We start from the raw sequence: 17,539 nt of genomic DNA, 5'->3' as shown, positions 1-17,539 counted from the left end.
AAAGAAAGGGATCTTGTGGTCCATGTGGCTTTGAGTTCACACGCTCCTCAGGGACCACTGGCTAAAGACACCAGCTGAAGACGTGGCCTTTGCTCTTTATTCCTCTGTCATGTGTGCCGTGAGGACATAGTTCAGATTGATTGCTGGTGGCATCTCTGTTTCTGTCACTTCCCTTTTTTACCTACTAGAAGACTCGGGGGTCGGGTAGGACTTTGAAAGTCTTCTCAGCCAGGTTTTCCCCCGAGGTAGGCCAGTGGGAGAATTGCATCCCACAGCAGCCCTCCACAGGCCTCAAGGTGTGGCAGGAAAGATGGGGCCACCAAACACTTATCTGATAAGGCATCAACTTCAAACCAGGATGGGGCCCCTTGGAGTTAGAGGAGAATCCAGCAGTCACCCACCCTCGTTGATTAGAGGGAGTACATCCACTTATTCTGTAACCTTTGTGTGCTTGGTCTGTTCCTGGAGCTGCTGGAAAGGAACAGGAGAAGAAGTTGATCAGTTGATACAGCCATGGCCATAGTTTAGTCCTTGGATTGGATAGAATAGAGCTTTCAGACAGGATGGAAGCCTTCGGTAGAATAGCGATTGGCCCAAAAACACCAAGTAAACTTGGAGCCAGAGATTTTATCAATGCAGTAAATCATATGTCAAGTCAGAACTGCAGATGACACATACCAGTTCCTGGAACGACCGATTTGTTTTTTCCTTTGGCATGAACTTGTCACTTTCTTTCCCACTTTCTGTTCTGTTCCTATGAGAATCGCCTCCTTCCCCCGGTGCTCCGATCCATCCGACACAACCTCCCATGCTCCGTTCTCCACCGGACCCTTGTTCGTGGTCATGCTGATGCCCATGATCTCTCTTGGTGTCCATTCCCTGCACCCAAGGCCACTGTGCTTGCCTTGCTGCCATCACCATGGCCTCGAACATGACCTTGGCCCTCACTTCCAGCCCTCTCTCTCCTCCCTTCCCTCTACGTCAGTCATGTGCTCATGACACCCATGGCTGTTCCCCAGATACTTCTGCTTTGTGCCTGCCTTTGTTACTCACTCTCTCCTCCCCAAAGGGATCCCACTCAAGGCAGATAACCCCAGTTACACTCACCTCTCCCTCCTTAACCTCCAGTGGACCTTAATATCACATCACTCCTTTGGTACATGGCCCTTATTTCCCCCCCAGTCTTGCTCATCTTCTCATATTTAAACGCAAGGGCAGAAAACATTTTCATATCTCTTCCCATCCAGTCTATGGCCAAGCACGTGACACAGCACAAAAGTCACTCCCAATTACGGTGGACCCTTGAACGACATGGAGGTTAGGGGTAACAACACGGAGGTCAGGGGTGCCAACACTCTGCTATGTTGAATATCAGTGTCTAACTCTTGACTGTTCAAAACTTAACTATTAACAGTCTACTGTTGACTAGAAGCCTTACCAATAACATACACAGTCATTTAACACATATTTTCTATGGTAGATGTATTAAGTGCCATATTCTTACAATAAAGTAAGCTAGAGAAAAGAAAATATTAGTAAGGAAATCATAAGAAAAAGACATTATAGTACTGTACCATACACGATCCGCGTGGAAGTGGACCCACGCAGTCAAACAGTGTTGTTGCAGGCCCAACTATAAGTTATTGAAGGCCTAAATAGCATTTGCTCCCCACCCCTGTCCCCAGAGAGAAATCTTGAGGAATCTTGCCTTCCATTTTGCTTATACCAGCATCGGACACGCTCTATAGATCCCTACAAGACATCCCAGAAAACGTTCATGAGAGCCCTCACCTTGCTCCAGGCCCCTAAACAAGCTGGGATTTGTGTTTGTGTTTGTTTTGCTTTATTTTTAAACAAAAGTAGAAATCTATTTGCAGGAGAATTGCGGGGGAGGGGGGTGGTGGTGGTGGTGGAAGCCAACCAAAACAGAGGACTTAAATGCATGGAGCTTTGTGTCTCTTTTGTCTCCTTCTCTGCCCTTCCTTCCCATCCTCATCCCCCTTGCTTTCTGTTTTCTTTTTCATGCCAGTTGCTACAGATGGTAATTTAAAAAGTGAACTGGCTTTTCCAGAGCTGGGAGGAATGTGCGTCTGCACGTGGATTTTTCCACAAGAAAACCATCCCTGTCTTTCGGTTCTTCTTAGCCAGAACCAATGAGAACAAGCAATGGGATGGGCCTGTCCATCTCCGCAGAGCTCATTCTAATTTGGGGGCTGGGGGTTGCCTTCCACCCTGTCAGGCTGCTGTTTGATGAGGTTCGTGCTCCGTTTGTTCGGATGGTTTTTATGGTTTCTTTGTTGTTCGTGGAAAGACTTTGAAAGTCCCAATTCTGAATCCCTCAACTCTTCTGCTATTCCTGCTTCGCATCCCAACGGGACTCACACCATGAGAAGGGAAAAGAGGAAGTTTCCAGCCAGTTAGTTAAGCAATTCCTGAACATGGTTATGGAGGCATGTGGACTCTTTCAGGAAAGATCTTGGGGTCCCAAAGGGGCAGCAAGTTCAGTGGAAGGTTCTCCAAGGCAACGTGAGAGCAAGCTCATAGGCATCTCCAGGCAGGAAGCCTCTCTCCGTGCACTTGCTTCTCGTTCCTGCCCCCTTTCCAGCCACACCTCTGACCTTCCTTCTTTCTCTGTGGTGGTCAGGCCCAGCCCTCACACTCTCCCTGGAAGAGCATGGAGACCTGGTATGTGCTTGTGCGTCTGAGATACCGGTGTGCTGAAGCAAGAGGCCGGATTCGGCAGCCATCACGAGCCTGGTCACTTGAGACCTTCCTCCCATGGAGTCTTTAATCCGGATCTAGCCCATCTCTTCAGAGCTGCTTAAAGGACTTTGCTACACAACTACAGACTTCCTTTTTCTTTCTAAACTATATTCATTATTATTTGTAGAAAACTTTGGAAGTTGTCTCACGGATGTTATCTCGTCGGATTATTGCCTGTCTTAGCCAGACCACTGCAACAAAGTACCATAGACTGGGTAGCTTAGAAATGAGAGACATTTATCACACCTTCTCCAGGCCAGAAGTCTAAGATCAGGGTGCCAGCGTGGTGGGGCTCTGACGAGAGCTCTCTTCTGAATCAGAGACTGCTGACTTCTCGCTGTACCCTCACATGGCAGGAAGAGGGCAGGCTAGCTCTACCACCTCTTCCGATTGGGGCCATTGAGCCCCTTCACGTGAGCTCCACCTTCATAACCTAATGACCTCCCAAAGGCTGCGTCTCCTAACACCATCACATCACATCTAGGGTGAGATAGCAACATGTGAATTTGGGGGCGGGAAGGGGGGAGGACACACAAACCTTCAGTTCACAGCATCACTGCAACTCCATAAGGTGGAAAAATGGCGTAAATTTTCATGTCCATCATCAAGAATATTGAAGCTCAGGGAAGTTATGATTCATCCATGGTCCCACAACAAATAGTGGCAAGGGACAGAACTTGAACCAATCCTCTGACTTCAAATTCAAGAGACTTCCCGTTCGCTCCAACTTCTGATGAGTGTTAATGTTCCTTCCCACCCGTACCCCAGGAGGAGAGTACACTTCTGGAACTTAGTCATGCCTAAGACGTCATGGCTGATTAAATCAAATTTCTCTTGATTGCTAAAAGAGAATCATTATGGCACCTTTCTGAAAAGCTGGAGATGCTGACGTACCTCTACTTGTTGTTTTTCATTAGACCCATCTTATGACTCAGTCAGGAGAGGAGGATGGGGCAATAACATGAATTCTGGCCTCAACAAAAGTAAGTAAATGGCACGCTATCGTTTGGAGGAAAAAAATTTTTTTTCTACAAACACGGGTGAAAAACAGTGTCGTGAGCTAGAACAGAGCAGGAGTGAGCATTTGTTGTCTTGCCTGTGCAGAGGACATCAAAATTAACGGCCAGGGTAGGGCCTATCTGTGATACTTGTTCCTTGAAAGGTGGTGTGGGATTTTCATTCAGACCTTCCGGGTTTTTTGCATTGCATTTGGTTTTCGCATTTTTAAAGCTAGAAGGCTTCTCAAGACTGGATTTTCTGTATGAATGGAAGGTCACTGGATTTGGATCTAGCCATTTCTGTCATGATAATGGCCGTTCATGACTTTCCTCCTCTGAGTGTTGAAGCGTAATCATACCAACCTCCCTGACCTTGTTTCATGAAGGGCTGGGATGGAGGACGGTCTTAGGAGGCAATGGTGGGGGTCTGACACATCAATTTGTGTTCAAGTCTGACGCCAAATCTCCCATTAAGGGAATATAGAAAGAGAATGACTATGCACTCCTAACCAGAATGTATGAACCTTGCTATCTATAGGAAGCAAAGTGTCCAGCACATGGGTGATGAAGGGCCTTCTTTCAAGAAGGTTGTGATGACAAATTGATGCTCAAGCAATAACTGGGATCCCTTTCTGTACTGTGTATTCCTTAGTTGTCTACTCTGTGCCTAGGATTTGGCACTCTCAAGTCCACAAAGATGAATCAGACATAGACCAGTCTGTCAAAGCTCTTTTCATCTGGGAGGTATCTAGGAGAGCCTGAGGACCTGGCAGCATTTGAGCTGGCTTTTGAAGGAGAGGCAGGGTTTGGCCCTGAGGAGATGGGGAAGACAGAGCCTCTCGGGAGAGGTGGGGGGCCAGGGAATGGTGTCAGGGTTGACATGTCTGATGGTTAGGGAGGACTCCAGGTTCTTGGAGTTTCAGATGCACAAAGGGAAAGCAGTCTGGAAAGGTAAGGAAGGGGCACGAAGGCTGCTGTGAAGGTAGACCTTCATTCTTTAGTCAGTGAGGACTCACAAAGGTGTTTGGATGGTGGAGTGAAATGGTTTGGGGAAATGAAACTGGCTAAATGTATGATGGACCAGTGGGAGGAGAGGGGAACGGTGAGGATACATAAACCATAAACTGTGTGAGAAGCCGCCTTAGGTGTAGGATGGAGAAACTATGATGGGAGCAGAAAGGTTGGATGTGAGAGGTTCCACGAGGGGAACTCACAAAACATGGAAACATAACAAGCCGGTGACATTCCCTCACATGTCACCATCCCATTGAGAACCTCGAAATGTCCTACTTAAAAATGCAGTTCACAACAGCAATACCATTAGGCCTGCTGTGCTGTATGTTTGTTGTGGTTCCTCATTGTCTCCTCGTGAGAATGTAAGTCCTACCGAACTGCTGGTCCATTGCTAAAACTCTAGCACCAAGAACACTGCCAGCACTAGTAAATTCTGGACAACTATAAGATTTCTAGGCTTTATTTATTTATTTTAGAGAGAGAGAGAGAGAGCAAGCGAGTGGGGGGAAGAGCAGAAGGAGAGAGAGAATCTTTCAAGCAGCCTCCTCACTTAGTGTGGAGCCTGACCCGGGGCTCGATCTCATGACCCTGAGATCATGACCTGAGCTGAAACCCAGAGTTGGATGCTCAGCTGACTGAGCCACCCATGTGCCCCTCTAGATAAATATTTATTCAATAAAATGAATAAATGAGTGAGTAGAGAGTAGGTGAATGAACAAGTGAATGAGGAGGCACCTTGTGGAGGGCTTTTAACAAGGCCTTTCTCTTCCCTCATGGAGAGTGGCCCCACTCACCTTATCTCTTTCCCTCCTCAGGTCCCCCACTTGCAGGAGCACAAGCAATGAGCAAGAATACTGAACAACGGCCCCAACCAGGTACCTGTCTGGGATGCGTAATCCCTCCTTTGCTCTTTATGCCCCTGTTGATCCCATGTGGTCAGCTGAGGGGGACTGAACCAATACACAGTATTTGTCCTCATTCTTCCTTTTCACAAAGGATCCCTATTTGACTCCCTGTAAGAGCTCTGTGAATAAAAAGTAGCAGGCACTAGAACCGGGTTAAGATTTGTTACATATCGGAGGTAAAAACAAAAGTAAAGATGAAATGTTCCAATGCCTCATTTTGTAAGATAAAAGAAACTAAGGCCCAGAGAGGGAAAGTAATTTACCAAAAGCCACACAGCTGGCTTATGAGAGAACTAGAGCTCTAATCCACAGACTCCGGAGCTGCTGTCCAAACCTTTTAGGCTTCATAAAACCTTTCTTCTAAAACTACTCCCATCCCGTGATGGGTCTACTTAACAAATTAGGCAAGGGAGCTTTTCAAACCATGGAATTGGAAACTCTTGGTAGTGGAGTGATACTAGGTCTATCACATCCTTCTGTGACATCTATCTTACGATTACCTCACCTCTCCTTGAATATTTATAGCAATGAGGAGTTCACTACCTCACTAGGCTCATTTTCACCCTTGGAGCCAAAGTCCACCTTGTTGTAACTGCCATCCAGCTTTCTGGTTTGCCCTCTGGAAAGCCTTCCTCCTGTTCTGTCCTTCCTGTTTCTGAAGACAGCTGTGGTGTCCACTCCCAGGCCCAGCTCTGTCTTCTCTGTGTGACACAGCTGAGACTAAGTTCTGGACAAGCCACAGGCTTTAAGACAGAGAAACATTGTGTTCCATCTCTATCGAAGGCAGAGCAATAGAAAATGGACCTACATGTCATTGAGAAGGTTGAGAAAGAATGTCCTGAGTGAAACACACAAGCCAAATGGAATTTGACATAGCGCATTTAAAGAATTCCCAATGACAACAAAATTAGACATTACCTGCCAAAAATGTTTCAGTTGTCGTACTGTGTGGATATGTGGACGCAGGACAATAAACTCAGTAGCCTTGAGGACTTTTCAAGTTAATTCATGGTTGTAAGCAGAAATCCCCAAATCATGCCAATTTTTTAAAAGTTGCAACGACAAGTGCAAAAATAGTAAACTGTATCAAACACATGACAACCTGGCCAAGTCACGATCCAGCTGTGTACCATGACTTCCTGACCTGAAAAAAAGACCGACCCGGTGTAAACAACATTGCAAAGATTCTTTTTATAATTAAATAATCATGTAAGTTTTACAGAGACTGAGGGAGAATAGTTATTTTATTGCTAAAATACAAATTCTGGCTACTGCTGCCATTTCCAAGAGAATGAGACAGGATTCGGTAGTAGAAGGGAGAAGAGATTGTCCCAATGAGTTATTTAGTTTGTAATGTAACTGGGGCTAGAACCCAGGCTACCTGACTTCCAGGCACGTGTTTTTTTTGCTATATCACAAAACCAGAGATGTGTACGGAGCTATAAAGACCAGGAATCATTAGACCTTTCTTTAAACCCATTTCAAAAGGTGTCCTTCACTTCAGTCATGATGAGTGAATATTAGCCAGCATCTTTCCAAATGGTTTCATGATTCTGTTTCAGTCACCGAAAGCATTATCGACAAATTTTAGACACTGAATATGAAAAAAAAATGATGTTTCTTGTATTCTATGTTTCTGTAATCATAGGGATGAAAACCATAACTGCTCAAGATCTTTGAGGTTTGCACATAAAAGCAGTAAAGTTTTCTGAAACCAGTTTTTTCTATGATATTGAAATAAAAGCATAAACCCCAGGGGTATTCTTATTATTAATGCTGTTGGTTTTATATTTTTAATAACAAGGAAGCTAATTTCCTTTTTTGTTTCCTCAGATCCATATCAGATCCTGGGCCCGACCAGCAGTCGCCTAGCCAACCCCGGTGAGTTTACTTTGGCCTGCAAGGTTTTTCTCTCCAGAATGTTCCATAGCTCTGTGAGGTCACAGAGACCACTGTCCTAAGTTCAGAGACCTGACTAAGAAGTAATATGTGCTCTTTCCCTTGAAACGGTCAACATCTACTCTGGCGTACAAGTGAGAGTCTGGAGCTTGTTATTAGGTGGTAGGTATGTCCATTAGCTGAGGCTCCTTCTGGAAAACAAGTGTATGAGCACTGCCTATCTGCATGGAAGTTTAGATTTGTAATAAATAGCGCAGGTCGAAATTTTTGTAGGGAAAGGTGGGGGAGAAGGGGGAAGCAATTCCAGTGAGTTCTCAGTTACGGTCCTCATGGAAGTCACATGTGAATAGATGATCCAAAGGTGTCTTATTCTTGACTTTAGAAAGGGTTGCAGTTATCTCAGAGCCTTGTGAAAGAGGCATGTCCCCGAAAAGTTGCAGATAAAGGAAATCTGACAATGTCGTTTAAGGGTTCGTTATTAAAAATAGCTCTTGAATGAGTTCTAGACCAAGACCACCAAGCGTGTGCGCTAACTGGCCCTTTGTGGTAGTGAACCCCACACCTTCACACCCCAGGGAACTGCTCTTGCCTGTGTCTGCAGGCCCATTCTTTGGTGCCTGGCCATTCCTGTCTTGGGGTCTTGGCGGCAGAGAGGAGGCACGCGGCTCCCTCTCCTCTTATTTCTCTCTCTGCCCAAGTTCTTCTCTGTCAGACTTAGAGCTGAGACCCAAGCACCGGGGCTCTGCTAAGGAACATCCCAGGCGCCTTCAGCCTGACACCTGGGCCACCCCTTCTCCCTGTGACCAGCAGTGGTCTTCTGGCCCCACTCCCTTTTACACTGACAGGGAGCATTTGGGGGGACTTCGTGAGTAGGTCAAAAATAGACAGGGATGCAGATCTTTCTAGAAGAGATTCAAAAATCTTGCCCAAAGGGGTGGGAAGCGGCGTGCCCCAAATCATCCAGCTACGGGGCTGCCAGAGGCAGTAGATTCTGAACGTGACCGCAAATAGCGGGTTTCTTACGGAGGGTGAGAGGATCCCGGCGTCTTAGGGACTCGGACTCGCACTTGCCCAGACTGAGTTGCTCTGTCTTCTCCCGCTTGCCTCACTCACCACCGCAGGAAGCGGGCAGATCCAGCTGTGGCAGTTCCTCCTCGAGCTACTCTCGGACAGCGCCAACGCCAGCTGTATCACCTGGGAGGGGACCAACGGGGAGTTCAAAATGACGGACCCCGATGAGGTGGCCCGGCGCTGGGGGGAGCGGAAAAGCAAGCCCAACATGAATTACGACAAGCTGAGCCGGGCCCTCAGATACTACTATGATAAAAACATTATGACCAAAGTGCACGGCAAGAGGTATGCCTACAAATTTGACTTCCACGGCATCGCGCAGGCTCTGCAGCCACATCCCACCGAGTCATCCATGTACAAGTACCCTTCCGACATCTCCTACATGCCCTCCTACCATGCCCATCAACAGAAGGTGAACTTTGTCCCTCCCCACCCGACTTCCATGCCGGTCACGTCCTCTAGCTTCTTCGGAGCGGCGTCACAATACTGGACCTCCCCCACAGGTGGGATTTACCCCAACCCCAATGTCCCCCGCCATCCCAACACCCACGTGCCCTCACACTTAGGCAGCTACTACTAGAAGCTTAATCATCGGTGGTCTTCTGCCCGAAGCCCCCCGTTCCTCACACTTCCTGGGATACTTTGGACTCCAAAGGACATACGTGGCCTTGAAGAGAAAAACAAAACTGGATGTTCTTTCTTGTTGGATAGAATGTTTGTTGTTTAAAAACAATCCTTTTTTTTTTTTTTTTTAAATGTTGGTAACTTCCACTTCCTCTACCTTGAACAAAGAGATGGCTGATTTTCTGGGCCAGTACACCAGTTTGGAATCTCAATCTGCTATCCTCTTCTGAGCTGAATATTTCGATTACTGGAATGGTTGTATCATGGTTCTAGGAAAGAAACTGTACATTTTCTTTTTATTTTTATGACCAAAGCAGTTTCTTATCAACACACGGGTCTCATCATGGATCTTGTAGGGTTCAGTATGATAAAAAAAACCATGGACTTAACCAGTTAATGCTCTGGCTGGAGACTGAGAGAAAATAGAGGCAGGATGCTTATAACCTTATTGTAGGAGGACCTGATTCAGTGGATGGCAACTGGAACATTGGTTGTAAGGCCAGTGAAGTTTTCACCCAACTGGAATTTAAAAGAAAGAACATGCGTGTGTGTATTTAAGAAGCCGTGGGCATTGCAAAATCCCTCCCAGTGGGCAGTATGTGCTAGGCTGACCATCCTCTCTGGAAATAGTCAAGATATGAACTTAAGAAATGTTAATGCCAATGCAGACATTACTGAAAGACAGAGAATTAAATAATTTTTTTTTTTTTTAAGTAATGACAGTGGGTCCCAGAACTTTGAAAAGTCATAGGGATTTCTGAACACAAGCAGATTCGCAAGCGCTGTGCGTTTGTCCGACCACAGGTCCAGGGTCAACCAATCAGAAGGCAACTTACTGTATAAATTATGCAGAGTTATTTTCCTATATCTCACAGTATTAAAAATAGATAATTAAAAAAAAGTAGAAAGAATAAATAAACGAGTTGACCTCGGTCACAAAGACAATTTTACTATCAAATCAGTCGTTATTTTTTTAAATGTAATTTGTACATCTTTTGTCAATCTGTACATTTGGGCTGTTTGTACGTTTTTATAGCTGGTTTTTAAAAAGCATAATATGACTATTGCTAAAAAGAAAACAGGATGTTTGAGTCACTGACTTTACTAGAAAGAGAAGCACCATGCAGTATTTAGCGGGCGTGCACAAGGAGGTAAAGGTGATCCATTCAAATCTTTAATGCTTTGGAAATGTTTGTAAATAACCATAATGCAATAATCACAACTTTGAAAAGAACAAGCAAACTTTCCCTTGTGGATAAGAGGGATTTTCCTGCCCTATATATGCAATATATTTTTTAGATATTAAAATATATATAATTTTGCAGGTAATCATTGACTTTTTTAAAACTATATTAAGTGTTAAGCTGACAACTGTCAATGAAGACTATGTTGTAAAATAATTTGACTAAATAAATTGTGCCTTCTTCTCTCAGAACTGAGGACATCGTCGTCTTATTTACTCCTGATTAGGTCAAAGGGTTTTCCCAGGGGAAGTTCCCAATTGAAACTCTTGCACTGTAAAGGCTTTTTCATGTGTACATGCTGCCAGAAAGCAGAAAGTACAAAATCGGTGTGGTTTTTGTCGTTGTTTGTATTCGTCACTATTCTCCAGAGAAATAGGACCGTAAGATGTACAGTACTGATGGAGATTTACTATGGGGACGTAGCTCACAAAATCGAGGAGACCAAGAAGTCCCACCATCCGCTGTCTGCAAGCTAGAGATGTAGGAAAACCAGTGATGTGTTCCAGGGTGAGCCCAAAGGCCTAAGAACCTGGGAAGAGAATGGTGGCAATCCTAGCCTGAGGGGAAGAAAAATGCCCCACCTCAAGCAGGCAGGCAGGAAGCAAAGAAGTGAATTCCTTCTTCCGCTGCCTTTTGTTCTAGTCAGACCCTGCCTGGATTGGATGGTGTCCTTGAGCCTTAGGGAAAGCAATCTACTTCCCTGAGTCCACAGATTCAAATGCTAATCTCATCTGGAAACACTTGCACATATAAACTCAGAAATAATGTGTAACCTGGGCACCCAGTGGTCCCCGGCAAGTTGATACTGAAATTAACCTTCCCATTATTGACGACCTTTGCAGAGATTTTTTTAAAAATGTTGTTTCAATCATCCTCCAGCCTAAAAGGGTTTTTAGGATGACACCAGGGCCGTAGATAATCTGTGTCTAGGAACCAGAACAGAGCAAACAGTTCCATCCAGGGTGGGCCTTTTGTGCATTAGACTTCACTCTGTATTTCCACTGTGCATCTCAAACCCGAGTGACCGTCTTCCTGACTTTCCACCAGAGAATGAGAAGGTCCGGGTTCCTCTGATCCCATGTCAGGATCTTATGGCCCACAGAGATTGTTAGGTTCTTTTTTCTTTCTAAGGAAGAAACTTGCTTCAAATTGCTTCACTGTTAGGTAGCTGGTTTTCATTTCCTCTATTTTATAATGAAAACGAGTGAGGCCTGGAAAGTCTATGATGGTATGAGAAATGAGACGACATCTTCCCCGGGTAGCACGGAGTACCTTCTGGACAACACGTCTACCTAAATGAAATGAGGTGTGCTCCAGAACATTGGTCCCCCGCTTCTTTTTTTAATTGTACTCTACCATTAAAAAAAAAGTGTTAAGCAAATATTCTCATTATATCAACACTGATCTATAAATCATATACACCAACTATTATCACTATTTATATTATGAAACACACAAACAGATAATTTTCAAGAGTAATACAAAAATAAATTGAGACTGAAATCCTAATGTTTCCTGCCTATGTTCTTTGTCTTGCATATCTCTCACTGTCAACACTCAACAAGAAAGGTAGTCGTTAGAGGAACGAGTATGTATGTGTACATCTGTATGGGTTTTCCTTCTAAGAAAGGAGAAAATAAAAACTTGGTGTTTGTGGCCCAAGCATGGAGACAGAAACGATAAAGGCCAGGTATGTTCAAGACTAGTCTAGCTGGATTCTTCTGCAAATCTCCACACCAGCCAAGCAATTTTCCATCAGTTTAGAAATTTGCAAAGTCATCATTAGGAAAGATAGAGGTGCATATTTCTTGCTGCTCTGGGAAGAATGGGAGTTCATCTTTTTAAGAGGTTTTCTTTATATGCCCTAGTCAAACACTGGCCTGGGTCCATCACTTCAATGGAAGTCTTAGAACTCTAGTCTAACCTTGCCCCTTGAATTTGCTCCCAACAATGCTTCCACATTTGGGACATAGGTGCCTCACTGATAGGATCAGGACAGCGTTTCTTCCTTCTAAGCATCTGTGCGGAATGAAGGCCAGCACTCAGTCCCCTGGAATGCCCAGATTTAGGATTTGCTAGCTTACTAAAGGGCATCCAGCTAAATCATGGCAGAGGACAAACAGTCTCTTTGCCGTCCTGGCTCTTCGTTCAGTATTTTGCCCGATCAACCATCTGAGCCTGTGCCATGAAGTTCATTGCATCTACCACACAGTGCAAGGCAAGCAGAGAGGAGCATGGTAAAACCCGGAGTGGTTCTCATGGAAATTATTTTTTCCCAAGCTTTAGCACGCTGGTCAACAGCTCTTTCAAAGAGGAGGTCATTCTTTTGGTTTTTGTTTTGTTTTTTGTTTTTATTTTTGTTTTTAGCATCAAAAGTATGGTTGCCTCCCACACAAAGGAAATTATATATTCAATATCTACTGTTTTACAACATTTCTAGTGGTCAACGACCACTAGAAATTTCATTGAAAAATGATTGTATTTAAAATTTAACCAGTAATATTTGCATGCAATTAAATGTGTTTAGTTAGTCTATGCATAATGCTAAAGTGTGGGTCCTCAGATGGAATATGACTAGTTTAGAGCAGAGATCAGGAAGTTCTAGAACTCCAGGCAGAAAGGAAGATCTGTCTATCCTGGGACGCCTGGGTGGCTCAGTCTGTTAAGTGGCTGCCTTCAGGTCAGGTTATGACCCCAGGGTCCTGGAATCGAGTCCCTAACCCTCTGCCTGTTTCTGCCTGCTGCTCCCCGTGCTTGTGCTCTCTCTCTCTCTCTCTGAAAAATAAGATCTTTTAAAAAAAGAAAGATCTGTCTATCCTAAGCCTGGATTCTGCAGGGCCAAGGCAGTGGTTAGTGAGGGCTTAGAAAGCAAAGAAAAACAAAATAAAATGCAGTGTTTTCTGTAGGTGGTCTGTGGACCTAGTTTCACATTCCACTTCCTCAACTACCTATTGAATCAACAACCATCATGTAAATATGTTACCTGGAAATCTATTGAAGGGGCGCCTGGGTGACTCAGTCCTTAAGCATCAGCTTTCAGCTCAGGTCATGATCCCAGGGTCCTGGGATAGAGCCCTGCATTGGGCTCCCTGCTGGATGGGAAGCCTGCTTCTCCCTGTACCCTTCACCCCTGCTCATGATCTCTTTCTCTCTCTCACATTCTCTCTTTCTAATTTTTTTTTTTTTTTTTAAGAAAAAGCATTGAAAAGTTGCCACTCTGAGGAGCAACCCTTGGGCATGGCTCTTTCGCTGTCCAGCCCAGTCCCACACTGAGCTGGGGATCTGCCTCCTGGAGGATCCCCCACCATCAGCTGCACGGCTGGACTTGTGTCCAGCACGTCCCAAGGAGGAGGCAGTGAAAAGGTGCTCAGTATCAATGGGGGAGAGAAGGGCGGTAATAAAGAACTAGAATGAGGGGGGGGGGGGGACCAGGGGACTGGATTCTGGTGAATAAACAGAGACTTCAGCTCTTACTCAGGACGAGCTTCGTGTTTCACAAAAAGCACACTGGACACTTCATCATATGGAAAGCTACTGAAATTGACTACGTACTCCTTCAGCCAGGGAGTCCAGCTAAAGGATTATGAAAAGTCAGCTGATTTCTGGACTACAAATCCCAGTCTCCCTTGGGAGGGGGGACGGAGGCTTCTGAGAGGAAGTGGTTTAGCCAGTCAAACCTCTAGGGCTTCAGCCAATTGAAAAAGGATATGGAGGGAAACTTTCTGAAAGGAATGTCGGCTCACGTGCCTGGGGTCTGTCTCCCTCTCTCACTCTGACTTGGCCTCCTGTCTAATTGTTTCAGTCTGTCTGAGCTGGTAAATTCCTAAGCACATAGTCAATTTACACTTCGCTTAAAAGCTCTAAGGGGAAACAGAAAAGGTTTCCAGTGAGAGCACTCACTTACCTACAATTGCTAAATTAACCTTCTGGATTTTAACCGAGTTTGTTACCTCCTGCATTTTCTTAGCAGGAGGAGGGAGGCGATGGAGGTAGATAAATGAACAAGGATATAATGCCAGGGGTCCCGGGTTCAAATTCTAACCCTTCCACCTACTGGGCAACTCATCGGCACCTCCAAACCAGGTTGCTGAGTAATGTCTCCTGCGAGGTCCTCGATGACCCATGCGGAAAACCCTTTATTAAATACTGTACAGGAAGTATATATAGATATATGTAATCCCTGTTATCGCTAGTATTTGCTAGGTTTTTCCAAGAACTTCTATTAAATCCTCGGTAACTGGTGAACACTTTGTTAGGCGAGTGGAGTACAGGGGAGACTTTGTTTTGTGGTCAATAAGGCATTTTCCCAAACGAGTGAAAAGTGGAGAAAATTGGATTTTCCAGAGACCCACTGTGTCTTCCCCATCCCTGGGGGGGCCCTCGTGCCCCACTTGGGCTTCTGCCCTTTGCTGGCTCTCTCTGTACACCTAAAGACCTCAGAGCAGACCGCCAAGCTGCAGGATGTTACAAATAAAATGAGATTGTTATGAAAGAATGCTAAAAATGCCCTTTGTCAGAAATGCTGGGTTGGGTTTTTAAGTCAGCTAAGAAATAGAGGCTGGGAGCTGGGATTTTATGCTTAGTAAGCTTGGCTCCAGATTGTTTGCAGACCCAAAGCAGCCTGTACGTTCCATGAGAGGAGAGACTAGGTTTTTGTCTGTTTGTTTGTTTGTTTTTGCTGTGGTGACAGTGGGCACACAGGAGTGGGCCATCCTTAGACGCTGAGAGAATAAAGAACAAGGACAGGGTCAGAGAGACCTGGGTGTGAAGCCCGGCATTGCCACTCTCCTCATGACAGCATGACCATGTCTGAGCTTCATTTTTCCCATCTGTAAAATGAAGATTATAGTCCTAACTGTACAAGGTTATCAAAGGGGTTAAGTAAGACACTACAAGTGAAAATGATCTGCATGTTGAAAAGAACTATGGAAATACAAGATATCGTCTTGGTAAGTGGCTCTCAGTTCTTCTCTGATATTATAAAATAGAGCTAAATCATACTCCTTAATTTCTGTGTCTATTATGAACGTACTATTTTAATTTAGAAAAATTGTCAAGGCTTGAAATGGTCACACACTTACAGAAAAGTTGAGTTTACAGAGGACTTGTTTTCTTGAGCCACTCGAGAGCAAGTTGCCAACCTGAGGCCCCATCACACCCAAATACTTCAGTGTGAATTTCCTACAAACAACAACATTCTCTGACATAATCCAGTAGGATCGTGGAAAATCAGAAAATTAAGAGAGACAGACTACTAGCATGGAACCCTCAGGCACCATTCACCCTTAGCTTGTTGTCCTACTATTGCCTTTTGTAGCAAAAGGATTCTGTTCATAATCTCAGTTATACTTAATTGTCCCATTTCTTTAGTCTGCAACAGTCCCACGTCTTTCCTTGACTTTCAAGACTTTGACAACATTGAATATTATAAGCCAGTTATTTTGTAGAATGGCCTTCCATTTGGAGCTGTCTGGTATTTTTTCATGATTAGATCTAGGCTAGGTGTCTCTGATGGCGGTATTACAGAGTGATGCTGCCTTCTCCGTACACATTTTCAATTTATCCATTATTAATCAAGTTCATATTGTGGTGTCTTCCAGTCTTCTCCACTGTACAGGTACTCTTTTCCCTTTGTAATTAACAATTATCTTGTGGGGCACCTGGGTGCTTCTGTTTGTTAAGAGACTGCCTTCGGCTCTGATCATGATCCTGGAGACCTAGGACTGAAGCAGGAAGTCTGCTTCTCCCTCTGACCCTCCCCCCTCATGCTCTCTCTCTCTATCTCTTATTCTCTCTCCCTCGAATAAATAAATAAAATCTTTTTTTAAAAATCGAGTATTTTGTGGGTAGGTGTTTTGAAATTATATAAATATCTCATTCATCTTTAGATTTCCATGTGTTCACTTATTTATGTCTCTAGAGACTCTTAGTTTCTTATCCCCTGGATATATGTTCTTATCATTGTTTAATGTGATGGTTCCCACCAATCTTTGAGCACTTTCTTATTTTTCCAGTTCCCTGTCCCAACCATGAAATCTGTTGTTTCTCCAAGGGTGACTGGTTCTTCTCCATGGAAAATGATATTTAGAACCCAATATCTGGGTGCTAGGTGTGCTCATTGCTATTGCACTGTTACTGCTCCCACGCCTTTTCAGGGGACAGAGCAAGACAACATACATATCTAGATACACATACATCATGTACACGCACACACACATACACACAGATATTCATATCCATACATATGCTGTGTTAGTCATGGTTCTCCAGAGAAACAAGCTGAAGAAATTGGAAAGCCAACGATGTCATTCAATCCAAGTGAATCCAGAGGCCAGAGAATGGCGTGAGAGTACAGGCAATGGTGTAAGTCCCAGTCTGATCCCGAAAACCTGAGAAGCAGGAGTGCCAGTGTCTGAGGGCAGCAGAAGGTAGCGGTCTCAGGTCAAACAGAGAAAGAGAATTTGCCCTTCCTCCCCCTTTTTGTTCTCTCCAACAGATTGGCCCTCAGCAGACCGGATGATGCCTACCCATTGGTGAGGAAGACCTTGACCCAGTCCACTATTTCAAATGTCAATCTGTCCCGTAAACACCCTCACAGACACAGCCAGAAATAATGTCTTACCAGCTCTCTGGGTGACGCTTAGCCCACTCAAGTTGACAATTAAATTAGCCATCACGTATGATTAGACATTGATATTCGTATTTCTTTCTTTTCTATCTATATATATATTGAAAAAGTGAAGTTCATGCGAATGCATCCTTTTCCAACCTAACTAACACCACGGGGTTCACCTAGTTTTTTCCCTTCCATATTGTGATCCTCCTATTTGACAATGACAAGCATGATCTCCTTTAAGCAGAATATATGCACTTGCTTTTCAGTTGTCCTGCATGTGACCTGTCTCCTCTCCCTTCCACACTCCCACCCCCATGGGACCTATTCCTTTCCCTGCTCTGGCTCTCAATTGCCATCCCAGCCACCCCACTACTTGGACTCCAGCCTCACCCTACACAGCCCATG

At 44.6% G+C, this 17,539-nt stretch overlaps 1 protein-coding gene across 1 annotated transcript in view; it reads left to right on the top strand.

Annotated features, from left to right (window-relative positions):
* FLI1 (Fli-1 proto-oncogene, ETS transcription factor) overlaps window positions 1-10,713 on the top strand; it is a 114,586-nt gene extending 103,873 nt beyond the window's left edge. The window contains exons 6-9 of the mRNA XM_080816692.1: window positions 3,681-3,746; window positions 5,591-5,650; window positions 7,514-7,561; window positions 8,701-10,713. Of these exons, the coding sequence (XP_080672818.1) occupies window positions 3,681-3,746; window positions 5,591-5,650; window positions 7,514-7,561; window positions 8,701-9,230 (704 nt within the window). The 3' untranslated portion in view covers window positions 9,231-10,713. The remainder of the gene's footprint in view (window positions 1-3,680; window positions 3,747-5,590; window positions 5,651-7,513; window positions 7,562-8,700) is intronic.
* The last annotated feature ends 6,826 nt before the right edge of the window (window positions 10,714-17,539 follow it).

The sequence above is a fragment of the Martes martes genome (assembly GCF_963455335.1).
Source record: "Martes martes genome assembly, chromosome: 10".
NCBI lineage: Eukaryota > Metazoa > Chordata > Mammalia > Carnivora > Mustelidae > Martes > Martes martes.
This window is presented reverse-complemented; position numbering and strand designations above follow the sequence as displayed.